The sequence below is a fragment of the Genypterus blacodes genome, unplaced genomic scaffold (genome assembly GCF_046128005.1).
Source record: "Genypterus blacodes isolate CSIRO-AG114 ecotype Tasmania unplaced genomic scaffold, CSIRO-AGI_Gbla_v1 ptg000156l_1, whole genome shotgun sequence".
Lineage (NCBI taxonomy): Eukaryota > Metazoa > Chordata > Actinopteri > Ophidiiformes > Ophidiidae > Genypterus > Genypterus blacodes.
This window is the reverse complement of record NW_027466957.1, coordinates 5033809-5057506: the sequence shown is the minus strand read 5'-3', so window position 1 is coordinate 5057506 and position 23698 is coordinate 5033809. Positions and strand designations below refer to the sequence as shown.

The 23698-nt window shown below is 44.4% G+C and overlaps 4 protein-coding genes across 5 annotated transcripts; 2 read left to right on the top strand and 2 right to left on the bottom strand.

Moving 5' to 3' along the window:
• Positions 1–280: 280 nt before the first annotated feature.
• Positions 281–11970, bottom strand: spats2 (spermatogenesis associated serine rich 2). Its single transcript, XM_076166786.1, has 13 exons — positions 11811–11970; positions 9233–9527; positions 8613–8692; positions 7780–7888; positions 7255–7304; positions 6862–7081; positions 6439–6624; positions 6208–6343; positions 4751–4809; positions 3718–3827; positions 3515–3617; positions 3191–3345; positions 281–3053 (listed from the first exon to the last, which is right to left on the bottom strand). Exons 2-13 carry the CDS (start codon positions 9255–9257, stop codon positions 2790–2792), a joined length of 1497 nt encoding a protein of 498 aa, XP_076022901.1. The 5' UTR covers positions 9258–9527; positions 11811–11970; the 3' UTR covers positions 281–2789.
• Positions 11971–13295: 1325 nt separating this feature from the next.
• Positions 13296–15668, top strand: pym1 (PYM homolog 1, exon junction complex associated factor). Its single transcript, XM_076166599.1, has 3 exons — positions 13296–13609; positions 14388–14481; positions 14579–15668. The coding sequence occupies exons 1-3, from the start codon at positions 13579–13581 to the stop codon at positions 15081–15083; spliced, it is 630 nt and encodes a 209-aa protein (XP_076022714.1). The 5' UTR covers positions 13296–13578; the 3' UTR covers positions 15084–15668.
• A 645-nt stretch (positions 15669–16313) lies between these two features.
• Positions 16314–19301, top strand: LOC143012902 (matrix metalloproteinase-19-like). Its single transcript, XM_076166240.1, has 10 exons — positions 16314–16319; positions 16569–16673; positions 17214–17302; positions 17439–17569; positions 17676–17888; positions 18011–18256; positions 18354–18452; positions 18562–18726; positions 18821–18948; positions 19023–19301. The coding sequence occupies exons 1-10, from the start codon at positions 16314–16316 to the stop codon at positions 19260–19262; spliced, it is 1422 nt and encodes a 473-aa protein (XP_076022355.1). The 3' UTR covers positions 19263–19301.
• Positions 19302–19312: 11 nt separating this feature from the next.
• On the bottom strand, positions 19313–23693 carry LOC143013116 (transmembrane protein 198-like). Of its 2 annotated transcripts, none has more exons than XM_076166598.1 (5): positions 23501–23693; positions 22336–22640; positions 20468–21043; positions 20251–20375; positions 19313–20023 (listed from the first exon to the last, which is right to left on the bottom strand). In XM_076166598.1, the coding sequence occupies exons 2-5, from the start codon at positions 22469–22471 to the stop codon at positions 19874–19876; spliced, it is 987 nt and encodes a 328-aa protein (XP_076022713.1). In that variant the 5' UTR covers positions 22472–22640; positions 23501–23693; the 3' UTR covers positions 19313–19873. The 2 variants fall into 2 exon arrangements, with proteins under 2 accessions (XP_076022713.1, XP_076022712.1); XM_076166597.1 differs by having other exon boundaries at positions 22336–22614.
• Between the last annotated feature and the right edge of the window lie 5 nt (positions 23694–23698).

Sequence of the window (23698 nt, the reverse complement as noted above, 5' to 3'; positions counted from 1 at the left end):
TGGATACATGTGAGAAAATCCAACGAGTTTTTGTAAAATGACTAGAAATTCATTATATTTCTAATACAAGTATGTGAATTAGTTCATAAGCAGTTTAATTCAAAAGGGAGAACTGTTTTACTGTACAGAACATTTTTCTTTGTTACAGTACACTTGCAGTCAGCATGGAAAAAGACAGAAATCCTAAATTTAGCTTGAGCTGCTGGTTTCCTAACATGCAGTGATGCGTGTGTCCCATCATTTTCAAACATATCTAAAAAGTAAAACAACACCATCAAAGTATTGCAAACTGTTTTATTTGTAGTAAATGAAAAGTGTGCCATTCAGTGACTGGGAGAAAGAAAGGGCAGGGGTACATGGGACGGCCGATGTCTTTGGTCCATACTTGTGAGGGGACGTCAACGAATTGGTGGGAGACAAGAGAAGGCACTTGAGTTTACAGCTGTCTCAGAAAGGTTGAGAAGAACAGAAGGTCTATTGGAAGAGTGAATGAACCAGAGGGTTTAACCTCCAACTCCAGATACCTAACATGAATATCACATACAAAATGCCCCATTTGGGCACAAAATAATATAGCTACATATACGTATATACAGGATTCAGAAAATCAAGGGTGGATGGAAAGGAGGAAAGGTGACGTGTTACTCTGGTTTATCCCCTTTGGAAAGAAAAAGGCAGTGACTTTGAGCAGGGTGAAATCATTTCTTTGGCGATAACCTAAAAATATTCCTACTGTTTGGAATGTAAAAAAAGAAGAAGATTGTTTGGTTAACATGATATATAGACAGGATACGGATGAGAAAGCTACTTGCTTTGATTCTTGATTGTACGAGATATGAGGTGGGGTATAAACTGAATTGTTAGGCAATCCAGCAACAGTCAGTCCACTAACGGTCCATAAACACAGCAAGGTTGGCCGAATCAATCAATTCTGCAACACAACCTCCTAACAACTTAAGTCAGCAGCATGAACTTTGTTACGTATATAACCAACTTAACACCTCTGCAACAGAAGTCAATAGATAACCAGATTATCTGCTTTACAGGGTGTAACTATAGCACACGTCAGGTGTTTTGATTTTCTCAATAATATTCAGCGAGAAAACAAAGGATGTTCAGCAAAAAGAGAAGAAGAGATTTGTTCAGGTGTTAGAACTTGTTAATATTGAGAAACTCATGATGAAAGAAGACGAGAATCAAGAGTTAGGACATAACAGAAGACGACGAAGAAGACGCAGCTCCACACATAAACACACACACACACCCACCCACACACATACATACAACTCCCAAGAATCACCAGGAGTCCTTCTCCCTAAAATGAGATCCCACTCCAAGAAACAGCCTGCAAACAGGCCACGACAAAGACCAGCAATGAGGTATTCCCCGGGGTTTTCTTCACAAACTGGATACTACAAGAGATTCTAGCCCGACGACGGCCTGCACGCGTCTACTTGGCAGCCAGAGAAAAGAGCTGTGAGATCAATACCTCTTCCTACGACTTCAGTCTGATCAATGTGGTTTTGGTAGATTGGGAACGTGAACACGTGAAGGGGAAACAGGAATCCCGCAGCGTGTCGTTAATGTGTCTAAACGGCACGTCTGCTCCCTCAGTACCTCCCGCTCAGAGAGCTGTCCGGACCCAGACGGAAACCACGTTTTCGACAAAAGGCAAATGTGAATATGTGACATGAGTTAAAGGCAATAATATAATCGTTATGCCATTTATGTGCATATAACAACATTAACACAAAGTACAAAGAACTGCGCGTGTGGGGAATAAAGGACGTGCTTCTCCGTGTCCAGAAGCAGCTGTGAAACTTGTGGACGCGCTTGCTTGATTGGTGAGCGATAACGTTCTACAAAAGGAGCCCTCTCTGGATTAAACCAAGACAACAGACGGCAAACTAAGAAAAACCGACACACGGCACAACATCCCTGTTGGCCGGCGGGAGGGGAAACACATCACTACCTTAGGCCGACCTCTGACCTCAGGGTCGGACGCGGCTCATCCCTACTGTTTAATCAACCCCAACTGTTTTACAGCAGCCGTACGAAAAGCTCTCAATTACAGTTTGATATGTATACATGTTAGTTTGAAAAGATTAAAGATGGTCTGTAGTGTTGATTGCACGTCTACACTTCCTGTTGACCAAAAACGAAAAAAAACGAAAAAACCCTGTCAATGCTTGAACTGCTGTCGCGCTTTGTGTTTTTCTACTGAGGCGGAATTGAAATGATTCTAGGCGACGAAACAACACATCTGAGGTGCAAATCAGAGAGCCGACGAGCCACAAAGAATATAGAAAGTACTAAGAGTTAAATAGTGCACTAATTGTTTTGCGGGTTATCGTGTCGAGTCTCTGAACATACGAATTTCACGACTGCTTAACTGGATTCTCTGAATCGATACAAATTTTTTTTCACAGAGACTGACATTAGCATAGCAATGAGATCTCTCATACAGGGGAGGGGGTGGGGGGGGGGCTGAAGATAGAAGTTGTTAGGAATTCCTCTAAATAAGCAAATGCAACGGGAAGAGAGATTGCAGGAGAGCAAGAGCTTTTCAAGTTTGGAGGATGAATGGATTGATGAGGAAGGTGGCACTACAGCTCGACTGACAAAAATATGTAAACTTGTATCTTATTCTTCATTGAAAGGAGTTAGTGGGGGTCGGAGGGTCGGGGGGCGGGGGGAAGGGGCGGGCAGGGAGGGGGAGTGCGAGGGTTAGTCGGCGGTTTGACAAAGCCGGTGGCTGAGAAGTAGTGAGGGGGGGGGGGATTCCAATGTCAAGGGCAGTGTGTCCGCGGAAACCTTTGGGGCAGCCCGTTTTGAGAGGGTCGCTCCGGGTTGTAGGAGGAGGACGTGGATGAGTGGGAGGGGCCTCGGGAGTTGTTGGAGTGCTGCTGCGAGGTGGGACCGGAGGAGCCGGCGCCGGCGCCGTCGCTCTGGTGACGGTAGTTGCCGCGGCTGGCGTTCCTGTCGTGGTAGGAGCCGCCGTTGTACCGTTGATAGCCTTGGCCCTGGAAGGTGCGCCTGTTGCCTTGGAAAATCTGGAGAGGGGAATTCAAAGCCTGTCAGTGAATTGGACCGGAGACTGTGTTGGTGGATCGTTATTGATGAGATGGTTCGTCCATGGTTGAACTTTGTTGTGAAGAGTGTCTGACGACGTACGATGTCGCCAACTCACCTGTTTGTTTGGTGGCGGGCGGTGTACAAACTTCTCATTCCCGCTTGGAGGGGGCTGGGAGAGGGCCGGGGTTTCCAACAGGCCTGGACTGGCAACGGAGGAGGACGTGGAGCTGCAGCGGGAGCGATTTGAGTAGCCTGTCCTCGGGTGGTAAACTGCAACAGAAACAAGGGCAGATCACTGACAACAGTCTCAGACCTGTTTTCGCTGAGCAGGAGATGACATCATTTCACTCGGCCTTGACACTGCAAAATGTAACTGATCCTGGTCGTGTTAACATGTGTTGCGACATTAAAAAAATGAACAAACGCTGCAGCGCTGTACCTGAGCCGAACCCTGTGATGCTCGTCTTCAGCGGCTCCAGGTCGAACGTGAATCTCACAGCTTTGCCGAGGTCTTCGTCGTACTTGCGTTCGCTCACAAAGTGCTGAAAACGACAAGCAGCGGTGATCAACTGAAGTTCACATAACAACAACAACTCCAGACCTGCTGAGGCCAAACGGGTGACAGTGGTATAGTGACAGTACCTTGATGTCGGCGCGCAGTTCAGTCAGCTGCTCCTCGGACATGGATGCCGACTTGTCCGTCAGCCGCCTGAGCTCCTCCGCCCGCTTCTGTCGGGCGTCCAGAACGACCACTGAAACGCAGCGGAGTCACATTTAATGGTTCGAACGCAGCTTGGATCCGTCCCCGTTCCACAAAACAACACAAGATTGTATTTCTGTCATTCTGGCGACTCCACAACCTTTTTTGTACACATAAAGTCCATATTGCTTTATGGGCTGAATGTGAAGGTTCTCACAGTTTGATCCTGGCATTTGAGCGATGACGTCTCAGATGGCCGCGACAGTTTCTACCATTGTGGCCTGGACTACATTGTCTCAATTTGTAAAAGAAAAACCTACTGAACAAAAGGATTGCATTCTGTAACTGAAAGATAAAAACACAACAAACCCGTTTACTGAGTTTGACTTTTTCATCATCGGTGAAGTCCAAAATAAAGTAGGAGTGCGTGTGCGTGTGTGTGTGGAAGGTCGAAAGGCAGAACGGGCTGGGAGACTTTGAGGAAACCTGACTTTTTTTTTTTTTTTTATGTCAAAGTAGCCCTAGAAGTTCCCCGTCTTTCCTCCAATTCCCCACACACACCTCAGACAAAGAGAGCATTGACTCTCCCCTGACACCTGACACTATTCACTTTTCCAGACCCAGAACACACAACACTCTACTTTGAGAGCACAGAAGAAGAAAGAATGGCCTACTTGTACAACTATGCAGTCTTGCTCTGTCATGTTACACACACACACACACACACACACACACACACACACAGGTATGCTCCAGTTATAGCAGGACCCCCCCCCCCCGAGGGTACCGCTGCTGCGCCGAAGGAACTGGGACTCGTTGTTTCCGTGTGTTTTACTACCATCCCGGAAGTGATTTAGGTCAGAGTCTCTGACACCTCCAGTCAGGTGATGATGAGTAAGAGTATATGCTCGTAGCTGCAAGGCGCCATTTGACAGGCAGGGGTTATTAGAGTTCGGAAAAACAAAACACACTTACTGGACTCGGCTTTGACTTTGTCCATTTCTCCCAGCAGAGTCACTTCTCTGTCCATCAAACTGAAAAGAAGGAGAAGGAGAAAGTGTAGTTATAGACTATGTGAGTGTGATTGTGCGTGTGTGCATGCGCGATACTGACACAGACACAAATGTACGAGTTCAAATCTCTCTCTCTCTCAATCAAATTGGAGGGTTTTGAGGTTGAAATGACGGCTTCTTAATTCTTCTGAAACCTTTCTGTTGCCGCGGATATCCTGAATTGGGTTGGTGCGTGTGTGTGTGTGCCTGGCTTGAGGCAGTCGATGCGATGCAAGTATGACAAAAGGTAAACAAGGTGGAGTGGTGGTGAAAGATGAGTGTGAGTCACGTCTTGTGATCACACGTTTAAACGCCTGCAGCCCAATTTGAGGTCGGTAGTGAAGTGAATCAGGTAAGTGAATCAGACTTTGAGGTGCCAAAGTAAATATGAGCAATGGGTAACAATTTCTACTCGCTGAATAAATACTTTCACTGCCACCGACCAAGATTAAAAAGGAAGCAAGATAAAGAGAGTTGCTTAATAATAATAATATGATAAGTCCACACTCTGCATTTAGTTTGCTCATCTGTGTTGAGTCGTTGTGTGTGTGTGTGTGTGTCAGACGCTTTGTGTGTGTTGGGCTGAAGTGAAACCTCTGCTGCTGGCTCTTTGGTGTCAGCACGATTTATGCAACGGCTGTGAGGGTCTGAGGAGCAGCGATGATCACTGTGTGGGTGGTGGGGTGGACTCTGCCCCCCGTGGGTGGGTGTGTGTGTGTGTGTGTGTGTGTGTGCGTGCGTGCGTGCGTGCGTTTGCTGTGACATGCCTGAACATGCCGTAGCCTCGAGGCGAGCACGGGAACATGTAGCGGGCGGTCCACTTTAGAGGGAGGAGATTTGGTTTGGTTTTATTGCAGAGGGCAGTGAGGTGAGACAAGAGCGCTAATGCGCGACGAAGATCGAAGAATCAAATCAAGGACTTTGCAAATAAAATATATGGTAAACGTCTGAGCCGGACGTCTCTCGCACAACGTCCATCTCCACGTTTAAAACAGAATAAAACTAGATCAAGATAGGCTCCAGCAAAAAGTGTGACGGAGAAGCAGCAGGCAGAGGAACCGAGAGATGGACAATTCATTTGACATATATAAGGAAAGTGTGTGTGGAATAAAGAAAACACAACTATTCTATATAGCATTTAACGTGTTCTCGTCTCACAACATTCTATTCTAGTGTTTGGCTCCATAAAAGCTCTGTGCAGGCAGAACGTTCAGGCTTGTTTCCTGTTATGCAAAGCTCTCTATCACTGTGTGATCATAGAGGGCAAAGGTAAGAGAAGTCTCATGGTGCGCTGAAAGCCCTCTGAACTAAACCACCGTTATAGCTCGCTGTCCCAACTAAAAAACAGCCATATCCAGATCCCGGCGGGCAGATACATACCAGCTCTGGAGCTCGGCAAACGTCTGCTTCATCTTCTTGATGGAAGAGTCCATCTCCTCCTTCACCACCATCCTGTAGCGAGTCAGCGAGGCGGTGCAGCGCTGCAGGTCCTTCACAGAGCGGTCGATGTTTGGAGCTGAGGGGCAGACGGGACAGAAGATTTACTAGATTGAATTTGGAGGAGGAGGAGGAGGAGGAGGTGGAGACAAATAAGCAGCGCAGATGTCTGACCCATCTTCTTGTTTCCCGCCGATCCATGCTGACTCTCGCCGGAGAGGGCGGCTGTGGACGAGGAGGGGGGATGTGAATTGGAGCCTGGCCTGTGTCGGCTCTTGTTGCCTCGGGGTCCCTGGTGATTCCTCCCTCCTTGCTGAGAGGCCGGACTTGGAGCGCTACCCTGACTCTCTGCTTCTGCACCTGTTGGGAGAAAGATTAGTGTGAATTATGGACTCCATGGCGGGATTCAAACATGACTTGACAGCATCGCAATTCACAAAACCAGAGGCTGCTCTCTTATAGTACGTAATTCACAAGCACCTCTGACAGTTGTAACAGGAAAAGAGGTGTGTGTGTGTGTGTGTGTGTGTGTGTGTGTGTGTGTGTGTGTGTGTGTGTGTGTGTGTGTGTGTGTATATAAACGGTGAGAGTGGTCACCTGTGGTTTCGGATGTAGCAGGTTCAGAGTCCAGCTCGCCTGCATCCAGGGAGGCAGAGTCCAACTGTTCGCTCAAAGAATCCAGAGACTCTACGTCAATTACCGACCCGTTGGCGTGGAAGCCGTTCATCTCGTCCTTGCCTTCCTGCGTTGACGCGGCCTCGGGAGGCGCCGGCTCCGGGACCTCCGGCTGGGGCTTGGGCTTCTTTTTCTTCTTGGGCTGCACACGGGGTGATCAGAGTCAAACACAACCTCTACACTCATTCGCCATTTGTGAGAAATGAGTTTTCCTACTCTCTACTACTACACTACTACGTTTCAAACACTGTTACATCTCCGGACGGCGTTGCTACACTCCAGTCTCCATAGAGATACCGGTTTTTCAGCTCTCACCTTCTTCTTGCCGGTGACATTCCACTCCTTCAGGATCTCGACAGCGCTGCCTACAGAGCAAAGCAAACAAACATGATGAATGCAAACAGCCTGGAATACCTGTCTGCCGTTGTTAAGCCAGGCCCAAAATAAAGAATGGTCCTCTGACGTATTGGGACACAATTCTTGTTCTATATTTAAACTCGATTTGGCAGAGGGCTGACACTCAGCAATGCAGAGCACGCCACGTATGAGCGGCGCAGGCACGGATTGTTTTGTCTTCTTTACCGCCTCGCTGACGTCAGACACTTAAACCAGGTCAAATGGCAGCGGAGCATAGTACAGTAGAGATCAAGGTGGTTGACATGACAAAGCGCTATGATATCACTGTCGCTTCAGTGGAGATCATTCATCAATGCGGTTGACATGTGGGCGTGCTGCAGGTAGACAAAACTCTGCTCTTTACTACACCGCCATAATAACTGCTCACGCAGGGCACATTGTGTGGGCACATTGTTGAGTTCACACACCGTCACATCCTCTTACCTTCTAAAAAGGCTTGGACCGCCTTGTCAACGCAGTTCTCAAAGTGCTGCAACACCAGAACGATTTCATTGTTGCTTTTGTTCGGAACGACGGCCCGAACGGCACTTATCTGAAAGACAACCACGGCACAAAACAAAGCATTAGCACAACAGACTTTCTTATAACTTACTACTACTTAAGCGTCTCAAGTAACGCTGAAGAAGAACACTTGACTTAAGGCCTTTGTCAAGCGAAACATGCAGGGATGTTATTTTTCGCTTTAAAGAATTCCTGTTTTCGGAACGGCAATTTGTGAGGCATCTCCGCTCCAAAGCGACGCCGCCCATCACAACGTCAATTGTACCTCAAAGCATGAAAGTTATTGTCGAAAGCTAAAAAAAGGATTCAAAAAATCTTGTAGCCTCGGAGGTCATCTGACGAGTCCCACATTCCAGGCGGCGTTCCACTGTAGCCGAAGAGATTCCTTACATTCTGTCAGTTTTAACCGCCATGGTCACTTTCACAAGTGGCGCTATTGCACATCTGAATCACTGTAAAACAGAAGCGGATGCTGCTATTTTAACTCTTCCGAAGGTAGGAAGGACTCCGAGAACAAACACTTGGGCCGTTGGTTTGTTCTTTCGGTTGTCGACCGATGCCAAAATCCAGCTCATTGGGAAAGAAGCTGCGCCGTGCCCACAACTAATGAAACCAAATACGGGAGCTTAGCGGCGGGTCCACCGACACAGCGAAGAGGAGGATGAGGATCTTCCTGCGGGGGCGTATTAAGCAACCTAAACTCTTGACTGAAAGGCTTGAGGGTGGGGGGTCTCAATGGAGTGTGAAAGTCTTACCTTCTCCTTCATCCTGTCAGCCGTTCCACCCTGGGACATGACCATTTTAGAGCGAGTGTCAAACACCACCCCAAAGGGATCTGGTGGAAAAAGGAACAAAAAAGGAAACTCATTTGCAAAGCACTGTAGAGGATCATTTGCAAACCAAAATACGGCATGTTCCTCGGGATTTTGCCGAAGGTGCGTTTCCAAAGGGAATCCTGCGTTTTTCCTTCCGTATTCTCATCTATCTGAAAATGTCAAGAGCCACGTTTCTACGCGTGAAGCAAATGTCAAACAATGATGATGGGGCGTCTAATCATTTGTTGTAGGGAAACAATCTTCACACTGTGGCGGTGGCAGGAAGCACAATTTAGGCTCCTGGCTGACAGAGGAAGCCGCCTCAGTCACTTCTCTACCGAAAACAGCCAAGTAAAGACCAATAAAGTCATCAAAACGTTCAAAAACAGCAAATCTTTGAGGTTTTCCTTTTCTTAGGACAATTCTATTAGACTCAAAGTGGTAAGATGGACGCACACCTATTAGATCCCTTCAAAAATACCATAAAATGAAGATTGTAACTTTGACAAATGCAGAGTGAACATGTGAGGTTTTACATGTGTGTTAATTCAAATACACACCCTTATGGCTGTTCTTCTTTGCCATGTTTCAGTTGCTGCTCTGCGCAGACGAAACCGAGAGAGAGACGTGCAGAAACCGAATCAGAGTCGAGATACTCTGGCCTGGTTAATATGGTGTTCAAATAAAGACTCAGAGTGCAGTAATTTCCACTCTGAGGTTTTGTCTTGTGAGAGAAGGTGCCAGCAAAGGCTCACAGCTGGCAAACAGGTCTGGAACAGGAGGAGTCAGATCAGGCATCCACCATTAGGGCCCAGATTCAGGATTCCTTCTCCTTCCACCAAATCTGATCCAAACCTAAGAGGGGAAATAGGAGGGGGAAAGTGAAGCGTCATGAATACATTCGACTTGAGTGTAACAGTAAAACTCGAGGTATAGGAAGTAGAAACATAGACACCGTGTTCACTCTGTTCATATCTTTAAAGTACGACAATGATATATGAATAAAAATACGGATTCCAATAAATTGTTGTCGGCCATGCGGATCATTCCAGAGAGTCTGCAGTTAATATTGTCCTTGGCAGAAACTTCGCATTTAGTTTGCGGAACAAAAAAGACGGCCAAAACAATGACACATCGCTGAGGAGTATTTCCTTAAGTGTTTAATTCTGCTGAAATGTTGGATGATCTTTTTTCCATGACAGCTACAGTACACATTTACAGCAGATTTGTCATCAAAGCTTAAGCAGATTCTATTGTTACTGGACGAGCAGGTGAATGTTTGTAAATATACATGATAAATACCCAATCTGCTTGCAAATGGGGTTTCCCAACCCGTAAGCTGTAATAAGATCAGAACTGATGGCACAGCTGCTTTTTCCATTTGCAAACTTTCCATTTGAACTTAGTTGTCCTCCTAAATTGTTGATAAATAGCTACTAAACGCTGGCAAGTCTGATTAATACATTAATGAAAGAAAAATGTAGATACTTTGGGTTTTCCCCATAAATGGAAGTATCCTTGTTATTCATGTAATTACTTATTTCGATGTGATCGGCCTTATCGTCTCAATAACAAACAATAAGCAACTGGTACAACATTTCTGCACTTTACAGAGGCGACTGCAACACGTTTCCAAGTCTGCGATACAATCTGGTGACGTCTGGGTCATCAACCTATTGAGCAATCAATACCAGCTGAGTCCAAAGCTCCTGACTGTTCACGCGTCCAAGTCCACTTTAATTATGCCTCATCCTGCCTTAAAGTGCCGCTACATCACTTAAACAATCTGGAGTCCCCGTTTATGGGCCAGCTGCGAGAATATTCTAGGTTTCTGTTTCTGACCCCGATGCTCTAGAAAGGGAAACTAAAAGCTGTACAAACCCACGCCCTTGTGATTAGAACTTGGCATAGATGAGCGCTGACTTTTCCGCTGACACCACACCTTTGCACACGTCAAAGTCTCATTAGCACAGCCAATAAGTGTCACTAGAGCAGCCAATCATGCAAACACTGGGATGCATTATGTTTAACAAGAGGGATGGTGCTCCAGTCTTCAAGGAGGCCCGCTGTGTGTCCACTGATGAGGAGAAACGCTGCCTCAGCACTCTGCGCGTTGGACTTTTATGTCCAGGATGGCGATGACTGCTGACATTAGACCATGACACCGGTCACACAAGCAGAGGCAAACACCTGCATGACTTCCCGTCACTTGCTTGAGTCAACACACAAACAGTTACAGGCTTGTCCCTCTCTCTCTCTCTCTCTCTTCACGGAGGTCAAATTTCAGTTGGGTTGGCGAGATTTGTTATCACCATTATTATATCACCATGTCTTCCTCCCAGTTCATTACATATGACACTGACTATGACCTGGGCTGGACCAGAAAACTAATCAGGTAAAAAGGTTTATGTTCTTGTGGTTTGACTTTGAGTTAAAAGCCCAAATTCGTTAAAATAACTGGATTTAAACCAACAACTGCAAGGAATTCCTCACATTTCAGAGTGTAACTGGGTTGCTGGGGAGCTATTAGACGACCGATGTCCATTAAATAACCCAGTTCCTCTTTAGCTAGAAAGCTTATCAATGAACGATTACTGGACGTTTTCTGTGAAACAACACGCTCGACTGATTATACTGTGTTTTTTTTATCTTTAATTTTGTGTTAGACGCCGCTGCCTCCCGCGTACTACACACAACTTCCACGGTGAGGATCTCTGTCTTTCATGTCCCAGCAGATCGTTTCACATATTTGGGCTCAAACACCGGGGAGGTTCACGTTAGCTCGCTATCATTACCTCATGCTATGTGTTTTATCTTGGCGTTTCAGTGCTCCGCATCATTTTACACCATTTATATTCGAAATGTGTTTTTGTTGAGTTTTTTTTTTATACTAAGCAGTGTTGTGTTAGTGATGGATAACGCACGGGCTCCGTGTTTTTAGATGGAGCGTAGAGCGCAGCCCGGGCTAGTCGCGGAGCTAGCTCACCGCTGATGCTTTTATTATTCAAAGCTAGCCATTCCTTCACGTCTACATACTAAACTTTGACGTTAAACAGCCCGGTTCACGTTAAAGTGCTCGTTTGTAAGGGTGCGCTCGTATCTCAGGGTGTTAATGGTTGCACAGGAGTCAATACGTACTTGGTGCTGGCTGCAAAGCGGGCGGTAGATTCTAGAAACGGGTTAGCGCAGCTCCACCGTCAGTACGTCTCTAGCGCCATGTAGGCTGCTGCTGCTGCTGTTGCTGTTGCTGCTGCTGCTGCTGCTGCTGCTGGCTGCTGCTGTGGACAAGATTTTCCCCCAGCGGACTCTAGATGGGCTGCCAGGTCCGCCTAAAACACGCCCCTTTTAACAAGGGCCAACGCTGCGCCTCAAAGGTTTAACTAAGCCTGTGCAAATGACATGAAACGAAACTGATCAAAACTACCAAGTATTCATGATTCAAGTCATAAATGTTGAAGCATACTTTGATATACTTACATATATTATTTTCACGAGTACATTCAGACTTTACAGTGTCATAATTTTGGACACTTAATATAAATTAGATTATTTGTGATGTGATTAATGAGGATATTTAAATAAGCATGAAAAAATAAGCACCTTAAATTATCTAATTCTCGTATAGCCAAATATTCAACTTATACATCTGTATAGGAACATTGTAAGATGACTTATAAACCGATAAAGTGACAAATCTGTTTTGGTTTTGGAGAAAGAAGAAAGTAGTAGAAAGTCTTTCTTAGTTACTTGTCAGTGGTTTCAAAGTCAAGTTGTAAGTCGTTTTTCACAATGACGAGTCTCAAGTCGGCAAATGTGTGTGCGTGTGAGTCAGTGTCAAGTTAAAGTCATGTAACTCATGTCAGTCCACACCTTAGGACAACTCATCAGCACACAGACACACACAGGGATGTAGTTAGAACAATCAGTCATCTTGATAATATTCTTCATAAGAATTTGGGTGTTAAGGAGGGAGTCAAGATTTTACATTTTGTAAAATAAAATCGAAAATCAAGGTCCTGATTAGACAGACATCCAAATTAGTCAAAGGGTAAAGTAAGCAGGCAATTCCTTAATCAAACCACTGATAAAAAGAGCTGTAAGCAACATCTGAACAGCATGTATCCACTCTGGTTTCCCCAACACTCATAAACCTGTGCTGGGTTGTGTTATGTGTGTGTATTAGGTGAACAGTTCTTGCAACACCCTTTACTAAGAGTTGGATTTGCTCATGATAGTCAAAATGGGTTGAACAGTTTAACATTTCAGATGTTCTTCACAGGTGAAGTTGCAGGGTTCGCTACAGTGAATAAAAAGGATGTAACATGTATTTTATCACTCTCTTTGTCGAGAATGCAACTTTGTGTCTTGAGCAAGGCAAAGGTTTGTCCTCAGTGTTCAGTGTTACTGGAAAAGCAGGTCAACTATTGTGAGTGGAAGCAATGAAAACTGCAGTGAACGTTCCATTTCACTTACTGAAACCAATGTACGTTATATTTGTGCGCACTTAAATTAAATGCGTAAAGTCACACGTGAAATGAAATGTTCCATCTTCTTTAAACTATAAAAATGACTTTTGAAATACGTGTTGAACATGCACACCTGGCAACCCAAGATCCACGTCGTCATTTCCGAAGGCCAAGTAAAGGGTTTGCGCGTTTAGTTTTACAGCACCGCCCGGTTGAAACTCAGCTCTGTGGGGTTTAGCCTTAAGCTGTCCCGCCACACATTAATGGTTGTAAAAATCCATTTGTAAATGTGAACCATGTCCGCGCTCATCTCGATGGAACAAAAACAAGTCAAGCTAACGGAGCTATAAGCGGCCTTTCTCTCGCGTGTAAGGCCGAGCAGAGGCAGGAGACGCTTGGAGACCCGGACCGAGCAGAGCAGAGCGGCACCTGATACCAAAATGGCAACTCCCTATGTCACAGATGAATGCGGTAAGGCGCCTGCATGTGCCTGAGCTTTGTTTTACCGAATAAACATTTTCTTCAAAACTGCTACAATTACGTCCACGTCTTTCTCTTTCATCTTTAGTAAAACCAGCGTGGAATTGTTTGCGCTCTCGGTGACGCAAACGATGCGTAAAGTAGCAAGGACTCCCCTTACGGCTAATGCTAAGCACTTAGCTCGTATCTATAACCCCTTAAATCTAAATTAAAACATTGTATGCTATTCCTGATAACAGAGTTGCATCCAGGTTAAAGGATAGCGTTTCAAACCCGTAATTTAAAGGTGATATTTGGTTCAGTTTTTGTGTAAACTGTCAGAAGGTACACAACATTACCGCTAACTGCAGGCGCTGCTAATGGGTCCTCAGGTTGTGTTGAGTTGTCTGCTGTTGTTCTGCTTGTTTGTAAGTAAAGTAACGTAATATGCCTGTATAAATACTGTTTTGGCTTATCACAATAAACGATTCATTCATGAAATTGATGTTTCTGTTCTATTAGTCGATTCATTATTTTCCCATAATAAACTTTATTGTCTAAGTCTAAAGTGTCCAGCCTCTGTGCTGCTCTAGTTCTGGTGTGTGTTCGTTTTCATTTGTATCAGACTTAATATTACCATGGTAATATGATAAGAATCTCTTCTTCTTCTTCTTCTTCTTCTTCTCTTGACCAAGTCATTTTAATATTCTGCAGGTTTCAGGTGTCAGAAGAATGTAATTAATGAATGAATCTGAGAACTCCCTAAAATGTTTCCTCTGCTGTTCCTCAGGTAAATACATTGCTTCCACTCAGCGCCCTGATGGTACGTGGAGGAAGACGAGGCGGGTGAAGGAAGGTTATGTCCCCCAGGAGGAAGTCCCAGTGTAAGTGCTCTCCTACTTCCAGTTATAGATGTGATTGTAAAATGTGTTTGAAATGGTCCCTCATTCAAGTTTCTGTCTCTGTTTCGTCCTATTCTAGGTATGAGAACAAATATGTGAAGTTTTTCAAGGGCAAACCTGATCTGCCACCTGGTATGAGTCCAGCTGATACAACTCAGTCAAAGCAACAGCAGAAGATCCCCGGTGGTGGGGACAGCGACACAGCCGGTCTGTCCAAATCTGCCAAAAGGAACATGAAACGTAAAGAGAAACGAAAACAGCAGCAGCATGATGGCCAGGACGGAGACGCGGACGAAGACATGGAGTCGGTGACCAATGCTGTTGAGAGCGTGTCCATTTCAGAAGGGGGGGACTCGTCAAACAAGACCCCGTCATCCGTCTCGGCTCCAAACGACTCCTCAGCTGCAGCGGCTGAAACGGTGAAGAAGATCAAAAACCTGAAAAAGAAGCTGCGGCAGGTGGAGGATCTGCAGCAGAAAATGGACTCTGGAGAAATTAAACAGCCGACAAAGGATCAGTTGGAAAAGCTTGGACGGGTAAAGGCCCTGCGAGAGGAACTAGAGGAGCTGGAGCAGGAATCCTGAAGCCACGAAGCACAGCAGAGACATCAGAACAAACTGAACACACAAACTCAATATGGACAGACGGAGGGGGGGTGGGGGGGGAAGGACCTTTGCAGCTTTGATATCTTAACCTCAATTACATACGTTCTACCAATTTGATATCCATCGTGATTCATAGGTTTGGAATCGGAACACAGCCGACGTTGGGAAGGCTGTGACGCAGGAATAACATGAGAGGAGAAGCTGTTCCCTGTTTTCTGGGCTCCTGAAAGCTTCAAGGCTCCTGTTTGTTCGTTGGTTCATTCATTCGTTGGTTTGTTTGTTTCCATTCATATGTTTTAAAGATAACATTGTGAATTGTTTTGTGCATGTGTGTCCTTTCCATTTTGTACCTTTCATAACATCAGGTGATGTGTACACACGCATTTTACATTTAGAGGCGTTTTAGGTTGTCGACCCGTCTACTTTAGGGATGAAGGCAGTATTTTTGGTCAGTGATTGGACGAGCCTCTTTGTAGTCACACTTTCATGTTGATGCACTATTGGCTAAACAGTCGTTGCACTGATTAAAACAAGGTGGCATGTAAAATGTTTATCTCACTTTGATTTCTCTTCTTGTTCTTCTGATGTTTTCTTCTGTTTTTCGTTTTTGTCACCCCGTACGCGAACGCTGTCAGCGAACACACTCGAGTCCCAAATGTCACATCACATCACAGCAGCAGAGAAGAGGGCGTCTCTTTCTCCATTCTTCAAGACGAATCTTAACAACACTTACATTTCATTGTTTTGCCGGAGGATAATACAAGGCGGGCGACTCTCGCTCTAATTAGGTTTTGTTTTCTGGTTAAGGAAGTGCGGTTAGTTGTTTTCTTCATTCAACTGTAACAATAATGTGCGAGAGCTTGATTTATTTATAGAGACATATTTGACATGTTTCAAAAACGCAAATCAACAACAGAGCTATGTGTGGTGCAGCTGCCACACCTTCATCTATGCTCGTCTGTAAAGCAGCTTCCAACTAGCTCAGTGACAAGTGACAGGAAGCTCTTTTCAACACATTGACTTAAGTGTAATGGTGCATAAGTGGTTGAGTAGAGATTAATGACACCTATAAAAGAGGAAGTTGACAGATTAAGAGCTGTTAAACTGTTAGGTGCAGCTGACACTTTATACACGTTATTGACTTCCTTTAAATATTCAAATGCATTTACACACAAACGGATATATATATTGGTGCAAGTGGGCGCGATCATGTCTGTCTGTCTGTCTGTCTGTTTGAAATATGTGTTGGTTTCACAGATCCAAACATCAACATTCCCTGTCAAGGTTTATTTAGTGGTTTTGAGGCAACTCCTGCTCAGGCACATCCTGGTGGTATAAAAACCAAATGCTGGGTCCAGACCAGAGACGAGACAGAGACTCAGGACGAGGACGAGCTGCATTCCTCAGGGTTGCTTAGGAAGACTGTTTTTTTAAGGGTTGGCAATTCTCTCTTAGTAAAATAAGCATATACGTGAAATGGAATATAGAACGGAGCTGATGATGCTTCTCGTCCTGCTGATGACAGCTTCGTCTGTTGCCCTCAGCAGGGGAGAACTGATGGAAGCTGTGGTGAGTATTATAACTCTCTGTGTCTCAGTTAAGAAGGAGAAGATGTAAAATGTTTAATTCCCCTGAGTTATTACATTATATTTTACTCTTGACAACAAAATGTAAAAAGTAAAGTGATACAACTCAAAATGGTTACAAAAAGAAGGTAATCCTACTTTAACCATGTAAAACAATCATATGGATATTGCTGATTTGATGTAGATGGAACAGAATCTCTTGAAATTTGGCTGGAATGGTACATTTTTGTTATCACTAAACATTAAACAATGATGTCATCAATCTAATAGCAGCAATATTCAGCCATTTTCAAGCGTACGACTACATGTCACTTGTTATCATGATTGTTTTCCCCTCTCTATGTATAAAAATAGTCTCCAAAATGTTCTATAACCACATTCTGAATCTAATGTCCTCAGATGCTCATTTTGGTTGAAATGGTTTACAGTAGTTGGAGAAATAGACCGGAACAGTAGATGAAGTGGAGACAAATCAATGAACCAAAAACTGCCTTGTTATAAAAGCAGCTCCTCTCTTCTCCAGGCGTATTTAAGGCGCTATGGTTACCTGCACATTCCACTGGACACTAAGGACCAAAACCATCCACCTGAGCAAATACAAGAAGCCCTCAGGTGACTGACTGTTCTTCATCCCTTTTCAGACCTAAAAGCTTTCATCTCATGTTCTCTCAGTGTCTAAAATTTATTATTCAGCATCTTATTCAGACAAACACTAATATCATAACATGTTATCTTTTGTATATGATAGAATCTTTCAGCGAACAACTGACCTGCCAGTATCAGGAAAACTAGATACAGCCACACTGGCAATGATGCAGAGACCTCGCTGTGGTTTAGAGGAGCCTGTCAATAACAAATCACTCAGATATCGAGTCATGGGTGAGTCACTTCATTTATGTTACAAACTCCTGTTGTTAGTGCAGCATTGGCTGACTAAAGAGTGCTTTACATTAAGATGTTTCTAATGTGTGGTCTAATTGAATAGGTTACTGGCGTAGGAAAGTGCTGTCCTATCGCATTTATAAATACACTCCGGATCTGGGACTGGCAAAGACCCGTCTGGCCATCCAGAACGCTTTTAAGTACTGGAGTGACGTGTCGCCCTTGAGGTTCAAGGAGGTGCATCAAGGAAGAGCAGACATTAAAATCTCCTTTCACAGGAAAGATAACACATGTCCGGTGCCCTTTGATGGGAAAGGTTGGGCCACTTTCAATAATATTCACCACAATAAAGATTTGTATCGCTGGATATGACCAAACTGCAAAACATTTTTTATTCTCCATCGTGAACGGAAATAAAGATTCCTGCCTTCTCTGCAGGTCATGTTTTGGCCCACGCTGATGCCCCTGAATCAGGGATTGTACATTTTGATGAAGATGAGCTGTGGACAGAAGGGAAGAGCTATGGATCCAACTTGAGGATCGTAGCGGCCCACGAGATTGGCCACGCGCTCGGTTTGGGCCACTCACAGCATTACAGCGCCCTGATGGGGCCTATATACAATGGATACCGCTCCAACTTCAAGCTGCATTCAGATGACATACAAGGCATACAGGCTTTATATGGTAATTTCAGAATAACGTCGCAGCATCTGTGTATATATATAAATCGTATTTGAAGCATTGATGTTACTTATTGTGAATATATGTGTATCTTTTCCAGGAAAACCAGAGAAACACTCCCCTTCCAAAAATCCAAGCCAGCCATTACCAGGCAATGCTCCAGATCCTTGCAAAGCTACCGTGGATGCAGTCATGTTGGGTATACAAACACTCATGATGGCAGAATGTGCTAGAAAAAAGAATCTCCATTTCCAACTACAGCAACATTCCTCAACTGATATGAGTTCCTCTGCTTGATCTCCCCCCAGGTCCTTCGCGTAAGGCGTATTTCTTCAGTGGTCAGTATGTGTGGACAGTGTCCGGCTCTGGCCACAACACTCCCATGCTGATCTCTGTGCTGTGGAGGGAGCTGCCAGGAAACTTAAATGCAGCTGTTCACTCTCAGCTGACTGGCAGGTCTTACTTCCTGAAAGGTGAATTACGATGTGTGAACACCGAATCAATGATCTGACTTTGGCCTTCCAGCGTTTACAGTGCGATTCTACTCTGCAAATGTTCTTTCCCCAGGTGACAAAATGTGGAGATACACAGGTTTCAAACTGGACCGAGGTTTCCCAAAAGCCCTCACCAACATCCCTGCTAATGTTGACTCAGCATTTTATTTCACAAGGACCAAGAAACTGATCTTTTTCAAAGTAAGTATTAAGTATAAAGCTATTGCATTGTGTGGTTTCTGTTTTGAATGGGTATAATTTACTCCTCATTTCAGGGATCTGGATACTGGCAATGGGATGAAATTGGACCGACGGACTTCAGGTCGTATCCCAAACCCGTGCAGCAGCTCTTCCACGGGGCACCAAGCCATATTGATGCAGCGTTTACATGGACAAATGAGCAAATATACATTTTCAAAGGTGCTAAGTACTGGCGTGTTAACCAGTACCGCAAAGCAGTGGAGAAACCTTACCCACTGAGCACTGCGAGGTACTGGATGCAGTGTGACGACTAAACCACCAGAGGGCACCAGAGTCAACACCACGCTTTTCTTGCACAGTCCCAAACAGAGAAGTGCTTATTTATTTTGATAAAACAAATGAATAGAAAACGTTCACACCATTATTAAGAGTCTGGACAAAGTTTACGTGGCATTGGATTAGATTTTTGGATTTTGCAGACTTCTATATAACCCTTAAAAAGCATATTCGTGAGGACTGCAGAATGTTTGTAAATATAACTGACAATAATGTATGATAACACTCCAACAGCTTAATATTGTGAATTTCTATGAGTGTTGCTTAATTTGAATAGCCATCTTATTTGTTTGTGAAACATGTTACCCACTCTTGACACCTTTCAATGGCATGTAAAGGTGAGTATTTAGAACATATTTAGATAATTATACCAACATGCAAAAAGGCAATTCTACTGTGTAATGCAGTGTTTGAGCTCAACTCAATGAAGTATGTGATGATGACAAGTGTATGTTGTGTTATTCTGTCTTGTCCATCAGTCTTCTTCTTCTCCAAGCCTCTTAAATCACACACAGTTGTCGTTTGATTTAAGATGTTTAACGTATAGCAGACAAATGTCCCGTATGCTGCACTTTGATGCTGTGTTGCTTTATACCCTAAAGGCAGACGAGGCAGAGGTCAGGGGAACCATGGAGCCCCTCTCAAAGTCAAATTCAGTGACATTATGTGTGACGGTGCTGATGCTGCTGGCGGAGGAGCCTGTTCCTGCCTGGCGCTCCTGTAGGCTCCGGAGATAACTCTGAAAGGCAAAGAGGAACAGGAAACAACACTCTGGTCAGGCTGATGGTGGCGCTATAATAAGCACTTTTACATTTCGTCCTCTATTTTTTGAACAGTAACTCATAGTCCAACTGCTTTTATCCTTAAATGCTACACCCGATCCCCACAAACTAGATTACCCCATTTGAAACATCAATAAACCAGATAGGACTCCAATATGACATTTTGAGTTTCTCAGCCACTAACCGGAGCCAGGGCGTCTCCGGCATATCTCTTAAAGAGCGGAGGCCTCCGCTGACGGCCTAGGCGAGGTCTTCTGGACTCTCTATATCTGTCTGTCGTCGCATGTTTCTGCTGTTTCTTGAGTGTATCTATGGGCGTTAAGAAGAAATAATGAATGGAGGAGGAGGAAGGTGTTGAGCTGTACAGAATTGATGGAACATGGGGAGTTTGAAGCACTCACCCTCTCTGTGTGACACATTGTTGGCAGTAAACTTCCACTGCACCATCACTCCTATCAGACTCAACATAGGAGAGATGGCAGTGATTGTCCAGTTGAACCAGCAGAAAGGTTGTGGGGTAACTTGACAAAGCAGATCGTACACCTGAGCTGGCAGCATGAACGACCCCAACAGGTAATCCACACACAGCATCATGGCAGTTGCTCCAAACACAGCTGTGGAGATGATGGTGAATAGTTTCTGCCACTGAAGTGTGAAAACAGCTGTGACGACGCTGGCGGCCAATGCAGCGCTGAGAGGCACCCACACTGGATCGAGGCTGTAAAACTGTCCCAAGACCACCAGGACCACCAGGGATACCAGCCACCCCAGCTGCAGGCCTGTGAGGAAGAGTCCCATAGTGTAGAGCAGCATGGTCATCAGACCGCAGAGCACGCTCACGCCAAAACAGATCCCTGCCTTGGTCTCCATCCCCAGATGCGTCTCCAGCACAGGCTCCTTATGGTACAACAGGAGCACCGCAGCTGATCCAAGCATGAAGCCCGAGAAGAACATCACCATCTTGAAGCAGCGGTATCCTGGAATGAGGCAGAAGTGGAACATAATGGACCATCTCATCCTTCATGTAGCAAAAAATTAATGAAATTAAACCTAAAAAACCTATTGCTGTTTTATTGATACATATTCCAAGTGATTAGGTGAGTTTAGGACTGAAGACTCCTGAGACACTATTAAAGCTGCTTGGCTGCTGCTGCTGCTGTGTTGACAGGACAGATGATCACAGATTATTGAAATGTCTTCTATTTTAATTCAGTTTGTTCCAGTTCTCATGCCCAGCACCAACTGGGAGACTGGCTGATCTACTTCAGAACATTTTTAACTTGTGAGTAATATCAATACTCTGAGCTGTCTGGGCTTATTCTTCATCTCTGTTTCGAATAGCAAATGTGAACTGACCACTCTCTCACCACTGCAGGGTTTCTGTGCGTTGTTAAACATTTACATTGGTTAAAATTATTTCTAGGCAAATCTTTGTTTATTCATTGACCATTTCTGTGAACTGCGACCTTGGTAATGTGTGTGTTTGCATGTCACGTGCAGGCAACAGGTCCACACAGGGACACACTGCTGTTCAGGTTCACAGTTTGCTTTCATGAGATATGATGACGCATAAGTTCTCAGTGAAAACGACACAAAAGTGAGGTAAGATCTAAGGTTTTTGAAAGAAATCTAATCTGATCAGTGTTTAAGGTTTTCCTGCAGCTGCTAAACACACAGAGCTTATATGGAACATGAGGGATTCTGGAACGCTCCCTGTGGTTTCTTGCATGTTCTGGCGGCTTGGAGACAGTGAGATATAAGTGCGACAGGTGGCGCCTGATCGACGGCTTCAGAGAGACATCCAGCCCAAACACCTGCCAACATCCACATACCATCCTGATTCTGATCCAAATCATCAAATACCTTTAACAGCTTATAGCTTATACTTTATAAAGAGTTCATCAAATGTTCCTAACGGCTTTATTAAGTCCCAATATATGTTTACTAATGGGTTGATTAATGCAACCAGTGATAAGCCGTGATTAAAAACAACTTTTGAAACCCTAAAGCCTTGGGTTGTTCCTCTTCACTTAATCTTAGTAATAAAGTGCCATGAAATCCTCGCTTTAAAAATGATCAAATATCAGACAATAACAAAGTCACTCATAAGGTTCTTCCTCTGCAATGACCTATATTATAAATACATTGCTTTTTATCTTTTCTTATTACTAATCCTTCTGTAAGTGATGCCAAGATCCCATCCTGCTTATATAAATGGAATGTATCCCTTACCAAAGTGCTTCTAGAGCCAGTTATTATGAATACATACCAAAAAAACAGTAGACCAGGCCAAATGAAAGGCCCACAGAGCAGACAATAGACGGGATGACCTCATATGTCTTCTTAATCTCCAGAGTACATATGTCCACTCCAGCCCCAGGCTCCTCAGTAACATTCAGTGCCATGTTGGAGGATTATCACCGCTGTTGTGTTGTTAGTCTGGGCAGGAATTGTCTTTGTTCATTGAAGGAGCGATGCTGGAACATAGTGCATGAGGCATCCAGGAAAAGAGGAAGCTCTCTCACCAAAAGCATTTCCTGTTCTGCACCTGCAGAGAGAGCAGAGCACCGTCACCTCCAATGATGGGAAGAAATATGACATCAGCCTGTTTTCCTGAATTATCAATCATCAAGTCAGATGACCTGGGAAATTTCCTGAAAGCATGACTTTTGTTCAGATGCTGATTTATTACTTTAAAGCAGCCTCTGTCAGTTTGACTTCAGATGAACCTGCCCTCCAGAGTTGTTATTTGTTAATGCATGAGAGGAAATGTCCCTTTTCCTTTTCCTAGGAACAAATCCCTCACCAGGAACCACAGATGGAAACGGAGGATCCTTGCTGAGTTTTAAACCCTGCAGGTTCTTTTGTTCCAGGACAGGATACAGATGAGGAAGTGACCAAGTCAGCTTGGTGCCACCATCACACAAACATATTGTTTTGTACTCTTTGTATTTAACAATGTGATACAAACACAAATCCTTACAAATACAGGACGTTCTAGTACCTAAACAAAGTGAACTATAAACTGTGACAGAAGGACCAAAGCTTCATGATCAAGAAAACTGAGATAATGTGAAAAGTGAATCATTCTATATCTGGACTGAGGAAGAGAGATAGAGAATGTGTGAAACGTGTTTACATATGGTGCTTATCTGGTCCTCCATCTAGCTGCAGCGTGTGTCACTGTTACGACCTAATAAGCTGTTCGGGCAGATCCCTCTGTCAGCAAATGGAATTAGAGGAGCTTTGGCAGGTGACTGAACATGCTGTGTGTTTGTGCAAACAGGTGAACGTAAAAACAAAACCAGCTACATTTCTACTTATATTTTTGGTTAAATAAACAGATCTGAGGAAGTCTTTGGTTCAACAAAGAAGAGTTCAGATAATTTACAAGACCAAAGTCATTTCTTAACAGTCAATAAATAAAGACTTACCTGGACGAAAGCAACTTCAGAGTAAAGCAACTTTTCTCCATTGATCGTTTGAGGCATTCCAGCAAGGTGTCAGAAAGTGTGTGTGTGAGCTTGTTTGGTTGTGAGCACTGGAGTCTGATGCATTAAGTCCTTCATCTGTGCTCATGTGAACAGCCTGGCTGAGAGAGTGTGTGTGTTTGTGTTTGTGAGAGAGAGAGA